The sequence below is a fragment of the Acanthaster planci genome, unplaced genomic scaffold (assembly GCF_054643075.1).
Source record: "Acanthaster planci isolate LZ-2023a unplaced genomic scaffold, COTS_SCS Contig116, whole genome shotgun sequence".
NCBI classification, from domain to species: domain Eukaryota; kingdom Metazoa; phylum Echinodermata; class Asteroidea; order Valvatida; family Acanthasteridae; genus Acanthaster; species Acanthaster planci.
The window spans coordinates 44,811-53,148 of record NW_028257738.1 but is presented as its reverse complement, the minus strand read 5'-3'; the positions used below and the strand labels follow the sequence as shown (position 1 = coordinate 53,148).

Below are 8,338 nucleotides of genomic sequence, written 5' to 3'. Positions count from 1 at the left end.
CTGGCCCATTGTCGGAGGCACTGGCCTCAGTTGCTGCTCAGTTGCTGAGACCATTTTTGTTCATTACTCAAGTACAAAATAAATACAGCCAAATGCCATCACCTCCCATCTAATCCTACCTCTCTTCATACTGAACAACCAGGCTTGTTCACCTTTTTAATAAGACTGTACTATTTTGGCAGAAGTTTAACTTTCCCGCAGAGTTTTGGAGAAGTAGGCCCACACACTTTACCACATGCAAAGCAAATTAACCGCATATATTGAATTTAACAAAATAGATCGAGGAATACTGTTGAACTGATTCCTATTTACCCTAACAGTCCTCAATTTAAAGGGATAGTAACGTCCAATGTGTACAAAACAGCAAGCAGCTATACCGTACAACTGCCTTCCTTGTACCATTATTGTGCCATATTTGCGTAAACCTTTGACGATTCCGTGATGCGAGACCGACATGCATGAAGGCACACTAAGATATTTGATAATGATCAAGCCAAAATTCGGAAAGTTCACCACTGATTGAGAACCGTCTTATCTGCTGTGAGTGCTGTCAATGCATTTTTCTTTCTTAGCATTAATTATAAGAAATATTTTGTTCCAAAGGACTTTATTACAATTCAGTCATCGAGTATCAGGTCATTGAACTTTGCGATTTGTTTTGTTTAATTTGTTCTTTTTTCTGAATGCCAACTATAATTGTGCACCCAACACAGTATGGGAAAACTGCGGCAGCTGAAAAAGACTCTACCGCAACACAGTGCCACGCTTCCTTATGCGTGAATACTGATTGGCTTTCAAATATGTGTCTGTTTGCCCTGTTTGCCGTATCATCCCCCTGGCCAATTTGCAGACAAACCTGTAGGTTACGTAAGAAAGTTCAATAGTCACCTGGAACACTTTTCCTAGGTCATAAGTGACTTTGTTTCCTTTTAATCGAAATGATATGGCATTTTAGAGTGTGTCATTCTACGCCGTGTTTGGGGGATTAATTGGAATATTTCTGGCAAAAAACTCTCTACATATTTGTAATCTTGATTCTTTTCTTTTAACTACAGGCAAAAGGAAGAGGGGTTTCGGAAGCCACTATTGGTCTCGTGTTTAGCGCATTCTCCCTCTCAGCGGGTATTGGATCACCGATATGGGGCAAAATTGTAGGTTTTATTTCACTTTCGAAAGGTGTCTGGACGCCCGGGCAAACTACTACTCCCGGGCGAAATACTAATCCGCCCGGGCGAAATAGCAGGCACAAAGTTTCCTTTAGTCGTGTCTTATATACGCTTCCGTAGTATCCTCAGTGAAATTATCTACTGCAATTTCCTGTGTGTATTCAAAGCCGATTTCTCTCAAACCTTAGGCCTAAACATTTCATGAGCCCTTTTTTCCCAATTTTTATTTCAGAATTCTTTGGTATTCTCTGTATTGTAACGCTTACGTTTCCACGTTATATTTCTACTTTTTAGATTCCTATCGTTGGCGCTCGGTTTGTCTTTTTGGCGGGAGCATTCGTTACTGGCGGTTGCAACATCTTGTTTGGGTAAGCAATTATATCTGTTAATGTTTTACAGAACCGTTTTATGCAAAATGTAAAAGTTAACATTAATATTTGATGATACTTTGTATACAGTCATTCTGTCTCAGTTAAAGGAAATTAATCAAAGGCCTCATTGAGTGTTTTCTTATTTCTTTAAAAGCAAAGTATCCAATCAACTAAACGTCTTTTTCACATAGCCATCAAGAGTTCACGTTTAAATTGGAAAAGAGGGGGAAAATAAATGGTATTTTTATTTGATTTCAAGAAGAAGCTATGTAGGGCATGGTGGCATGTAGTCGAGTAGGCTAGTGGTTAGGTTTGTAGCTTCTGATCATAGGGTCGAAGGTTCGAATCCAGCTGGTGGCAGCATGTTTTGCTGTTGGATAAGTCGCTACGCCATTTGCCTCTCTCCACCAAGGAGTGAATGGGTGCCTGTGAGGGCAGATTTGGTTATGTTATCCGTGTGCACCTGATCGGGCTACATCATCTAGTATACACCCAGAGAGCTGAGATGATTTCAGGAATGGTCACTTGTGAGCTCGTTGTGCAGGGATAAAAACAATGCGCCTTAAGCACCCGAGCAGAGTGGATACACACGCAATATAAGAAATTCTATTGTTTCGCTTTTTTATTCAGGTTTATTGCTACCATGCCAACGAAAGCAACATTTACGGGGTTTAGTTTGGCCATTCGACTTTTGGAAGGGCTAGGAAATTCAGCTAGTTTGACGGCGTCAGCAGCATGCGTGGCTTACGCGTTCCCCGAGAATGTCGGCACAACTGTGGTAGGGAAATGCTGCAAGTTTGTCAGACCTGTGACTTTAAAGTGTACGATGGGTGTCGAATAAGTGCAAGATTCATTGTGAGATTAGTGTGGCGCGTGTTGAATTCAGTTGTAAGAAGGCTGTTGTGTGATCATTTTACATCTGTCTCATAGTATTAGATCGGTGTTAAATCTGTGTCAGCAGACAGCTGAGTGATCGCTTTCATGTTAGTATTAAAAAGCAGTGTAATCTTTGTGACGTAGTTTTGGTGTCAGATCATGGCCACTCAGGTGTGAGATCACTGTATGATTAGATTGTGTAAGATTGGTGTCAGGTCAGTGTTACCTCAATGTTGGATCAAGACCAGATTATCAATATACATACACGTACTTCGACTTTTCACAGAGCTTGATCGAGATGATGGGAGGTCTGTCATTTGCAATAGGACCAGCTATTGGTGGCCTACTCTATGACGTAAGTTCACCATTGGAAAGGGGAAAAAACCTTAACACTTATCCAGTAATTTATAAAAACCTCTCGTTCATCTGAATTGTTTCAGAGAAAGAAGGTCAAGGACTTTTTTCGTACGGTTTCCCCTTCTTTATCTATGATGTTTGTTTCTGACAGGCTGGAGGCTTCGAGCTCCCGTTCTTTGTTCTCGGAGGAGTTGTTCTGGTTGTCGATTTTATCAATTTCTTCTTGCTGCCAGAGCAGGGTAAGACACATTGATCGATGTGGAATTAGTTTCTCTTCAAATCATTTTGATAATGGTGATCTTTCTATTACCAAAACCTTTTTGCAAGCGGTGACGTACGGTCACTTGTATCAACCTTTTTTTCTTCACACTCTACTAGCATTTCTTTGTACGAATCTGAGCCAAAGTCTCAGGTGGACCTGAAGGTAAAGATGTGGTTATAATCGTGCATCGTACATCAGCTATGGGTTTGTCTGTAGCGTATGGAGCGATAGGACAAATGGTTGAACAGGCTTGATAATAAATTATTTGGTTTGTGACGTAACAGTCAGGAAAGAACATCAACATTCTTCCTGAGTGATGTCCGCTGCATGCAGAGAAGTTGCTGAGAAGAAAATAAATTCCGTCTTCGCGTTTGGGTTTCAGTTTTTTGTTCATGTGACATGGAAGAATGATGGGAACCCAAATCCGGGACTATTGTTTTTGTGATCTTGTGTTAAAGAATGATGTTTTGATTTTAACCACCTGAACAGGAACGAAGAACGAAGAACCTGGTTCCTTGATCGGGGTTTTGAGCATACCTGCCGTATGGGTTGCCTTGACAACCATTGTTATGGCCGCAGCTGCATTTTCGTCCTTTGATCCTACCCTGTCGATTCATCTGAAAGAGGTATGTTCCCATGGTAACACAAAAAGTTACAGCCATTTGAAGTAGAGCGAATCTTTGAATACAATTCCAAATTACTTACTCAACTGTGCACATTTAAGACTTAAGCGCTGTAGGGTTGGCTTTGCCTGAATCTATTACATTTTCTTAATCATTTTGCATATAATTATGCATATATATGCATAATATATTTTTTAGAAATAACCAAACTTCCGATGGCATCATGCTGACCAGACACCTTGCATCCTTTCTACACCCCCCCCTTCATAGCTTGATTTCACGGTGATTCAAATCAGCTTGATCTTTCTGGGCTTCGGTCTTGTGTACGCGGTGGTCTCCGTAATTTGGGGAGCTGTTGCTGACGCTACGGTAAGTTATTGCCGCGAGGCATGACTTATCATTGGTGAAACACAGCGTGACCTTTGGGGTCAGACGTCCAAAGATCTCAGATGTTATTTTTCCATTCAAAATGGCGAAGATGGGCATTAAATTAAAAACGATTTAAGGGTGCATGTAGGTGTGTCTGGAAGACAAATCATGGTGGGATGTAAAAACGTCTATCTTTACAAATTGGGAAAAGGTGTCTTAAAAATCTCGAAATCCGCAGATTACAATTGATTGAGGAGTTTAAGAGCAATACTGGAATACCATTTATAAAATACAAAATTTAATCCAAACTTTCTACATGCGTAGACATCTATATACATGTCACAAAGTTGTTTTCCAATCGACCTTTAGCCTACAAGTGTCATGTACCTAAAATATGGAAGTTCTTGTTGCTGCGAGCAAAGTCTTAGCTATACAAGCCTGTCTCAAACAACATGCTAAACAGCAACAGAAACATGTAATTCTTAGTTCTTTTCTTATCAATTGCTTTTGCCGTTTAGTTGACTTGCCTTGTATTTGCTAGTTTTTATTCATACTATCCAATGTCATTTATTGTTTCTGAGAAGAAAAGACTCTCTTGCTCGCTGATTTGGTAAGTTTATTCATTTGGTTGCACAGAAAGCCACGAAGATTATGATGGTCATGGGGGCATTTGGCACTGCAGTCTTCTTTTTACTTGTGGGCCCGTCACCTCTGCTGAAAATACCTTCGTGAGTCGAACAGAAATAGACCGGCACTTTAAGCCTCTTCTCTGATGAATTAGAGTTCAATGCAAAATCATGTCAGTTTTTATTTAGAATAATTTAAATTTGTGCTACAATTATAGCAATGTTTTACGCAACATTTATGGGAAAAAATGAACCCAGAATAGTCTCGAAACGCCCCATTCCATACATAACCGAAACGCCCCATTCCATACATAATTATATTTAAATGTCTTCAACCACAATTTAAAAATATTAATAAATGAGGTTTGGAACCCAAAATAATCGGGCTTTACCCCCCCCCTTAATAGTTTAAACGTGACAGGTTGTAGGATTAAGATAAAAATGTCTCCCGTGTGAACAAGGTTTATTACACCAAAACTCTAAGTGGTAACTCCTTTCCCTTAGTTTTGATAGAGTTTCTGCCTGCGCCACAACATTGTCGTTTCTTCCCTCTACAGGACCAAGTTAGTAGCTATCCTAAGCCTTCTCTTCGGGGCTGCTGTGATTGCTTTGATAAGCATGCCGACATTTGTTGATATGTTTGACTCTGCGGAGTGAGTACAAAGAGTCCCTTTCCATTATTCGTTAATGGCTGCAAAAGACAAAGGGGTCAAATACAGCGGCCGCTGGGAGATGAAAGGTGCTATGGGCCTCGAACTAGAGGGGGAAAGGGCGCAAATTGCTTAGCAATGGAAGCTTCTTTGGTCGGCACTGAACTTTTCTGGTTCACGAACGACTCTGAAATGCACATCTTAGGGCCGCATTGCTTATATGAAGCAAACTATGGGACAGGGCCGCCTTTGTGTTGATCATTGTTATACTGGTATCTCAGGAATTCTTTTCAGACATCTAGGGGGATGTGTTAAGTGACAATAGGCTGGAGTGTGTATAGGGATTGGACTTGTTGGAAGGTACCCCTCTCGCCGATCTCGTGCCTGGTATAGCATCACTAGTGACAAAACACTCCCGACCAATACTGCTCTTTTCAGCCGATGAGGGGGTGCTTCTGCTCGAGGTGGCTCCACGCTTTCACACGTGCGTACAAACTTACGCACGACAAAAGCCTTTTCGTTTAATAAGGTGTTTACAGCATACTTTGCATCCGTCCTTTGCATCTATTCCTGGATAAATTGCGCAAATTGGATCAGAAAGGACGAAAAATAAGACAGTTTCAACTTACAAAATGAGGTAAAACAAAAACAACATTACCTCAAATCTCTCACAACATGAGCAAATCAGTGCACTTATTGTTAATTACGCAGTACAGGAAAACGAGTACCTCTAGTACGAGAACCAGAGTGATGTCCTCGTAAGATATGGTGTACAGTGGGGCATTGCAAACAAACATGTAAGTCCAAATAACAGGGACAAGGAAGGGGGAGCGGGTCCTCTCTCGTGTTTAGTATGAAAGATTACAGTTGGAATGTTGTGTACTGTCTACAGGTGGTATGGTATCCCAAACAACCTTGGACTGAGTTCCATTATATCTGGCCTTTGGAGCGGTGGGTTTTCAGTTGGGTGAGTTGTTGCTTGAGATTGAAACGTAAAGAGAGATCCCCTGCCACATTTACCATAGAGTCAGTTGTTGATATACTGCTGTTGCTTACTACTCCTCTTTTTTGACGAAGTGATGCTGGTGGTAATGAAGATGGTACACATAAGAGTGATGAGGTGCCGAAAGCAATTCTGATGTAAATGGTAATAATAGTATTGTTGGTAATTGTTATGAATGACAGGTGTATGACGACGATGCCACGTATAAAGTGGCATCAACAAGGAAAATAATCAGTCGCTCCTGATCATTATTAAAGCCGCTTTCCTACTTTTTGACGATGTTTATGGCTGCTTATCTGTTGTATTTTATATTTATATGTTGTTTAAATGTGCTCTGTGCGTCGAATTCATATAATTCTTGACAGACTCCTTGCTGGGCCGTTGTTAGGGGGATATCTGACGGATCGCTACGGATTTGCCATTTCGTCGACGATTGTCGCTGGTTGTTGTCTCGTGGTTATGATCTTCATTTGTCTGTTTGTAGTCTGGGAGTATCGGTGTGGCAAAGGGTTAGTACTCAGTCACTAGGTGACTTCACAGGACTGTTTTGTACTACACAGCAGATGCAAGGTATTTTGGATATCAGTTGGGCTTTTTGTGTTTCCATATTTGAGTCTTGCTTTATAATGCCTGAAGTGTACTTAATACTCCAAAGAACTAGGGTTTCACCAGACATAATTATCTTGCCAAGTTTTCATAATAATGGATCTGTTAAAATTCTCATTTGTAAAAAATGAGACATGATATAAGTTTGTCAAGTCAAATTTCAAGTCACCTAGAGCAATGTGTAATTCCACAGTGTGCAAATCAACTCTATCGCTCGGGTTGAGTCTCCGCAGCGTTTCTTTTACAAACAGAAGTTAGTGCAAACCTCCTGCAAATACAATGTTATCAGTGGGTTCACCTCCGGGACTTTTTGACGTTGCAGGAGACGAGTACCCAGATCACGGCTGGAAGCGGAAGCTAACTCGACAGAAGACGAACGGAGGCCACTCACTGCAACGGATGTGTGATTGAAATGTGGGTAGAAAGCTGTTAAATTTCGAAACAGAAAATTCCTTCTGTTTATCGAAACAGTTACTTAACCGGTTTTAAGCATGTTTCTACTATATTTGAGGTCAATTAGTTGTGCATTTAAACTTAAATCATTTATTTTTACCCAACAATTGTATGAAATATCTAGTTTTAATTAATGAAAACTAGGCATTTGTACACAACTAAGTTTTGTAAAGAGTCGAAAGCGATAGTTCGACTGTAATGTCGTTGTCGTTGATAAACAATGAAAGTACATTAATTTACACTTTTGTGAAGCTCATTAATATTGTAACAAAGTTATTTTGTACTGGCCTCAGCAGCTTTCAATTTAAATGTTTCGCATACCATTGCCTGGTTTCGGCCAGAAGGACCCCTGGCTGGGACCACACAAATAAGATTAGTCATTCTTTATATTTATACAACTGGAACCTTTTTTGTTGGAGCCCTCATTGCTTTACTATACAACTTTTCTGTGGTTTCAACCCGGCGTGGATTTGAGACTGGGCGTTGGTTGTGAGAGGTTCTGTTCATTTTTCCTTAGCCATTTGTAATGTGCATTGGTGGACAACTTCGACTCAATTCTGCTCTGGCCTGGTTAGAGAAATATGTAAGTTCTTTTGGACAATTTGGCTCCCTCTCCGACTATATTTTTATTTATGTGTAATAAATTACTGAAACTGTAAATTGTCGGCCTTTGGTATCTGTAGCGGCCAAACTCATTTTTGATTTCTAACCTATTGAGGGCGCTATAAGCGGGTGTCTAGGAAAGAGTTATAGCGCCCTCCTCTGTTCAAATGTGATGTGGAAGACAGGCACAATATAGACATGGCAGACTTCGCAGTCGTTGTGGAGTGTCCTTATTTTGTTAAGCCTTAGAACCCATAACATGGTGTCAGAAGTGAACTGATATATTGAGAAAATATCAGAGACTTGATTGAGCTTAACTTAGTGTTGGAGTAGCCAGCCTTCAACCGAGAACAAGAGAGGTTTTTTCGGGGGT

General features: G+C 40.5%; 1 protein-coding gene across 1 annotated transcript; it reads left to right on the top strand.

Moving 5' to 3' along the window:
- Positions 1–1,061: 1,061 nt before the first annotated feature.
- LOC147795233 (MFS-type transporter SLC18B1-like) lies at positions 1,062–7,871 on the top strand. Its single transcript, XM_087132186.1, has 12 exons — positions 1,062–1,151; positions 1,461–1,534; positions 2,168–2,315; positions 2,700–2,768; positions 2,922–3,009; positions 3,522–3,658; positions 3,926–4,024; positions 4,661–4,752; positions 5,208–5,303; positions 6,193–6,267; positions 6,669–6,812; positions 7,232–7,871. Exons 3-12 carry the CDS (start codon positions 2,181–2,183, stop codon positions 7,314–7,316), a joined length of 1,020 nt encoding a protein of 339 aa, XP_086988312.1. The 5' UTR covers positions 1,062–1,151; positions 1,461–1,534; positions 2,168–2,180; the 3' UTR covers positions 7,317–7,871.
- Positions 7,872–8,338: the final 467 nt, after the last annotated feature.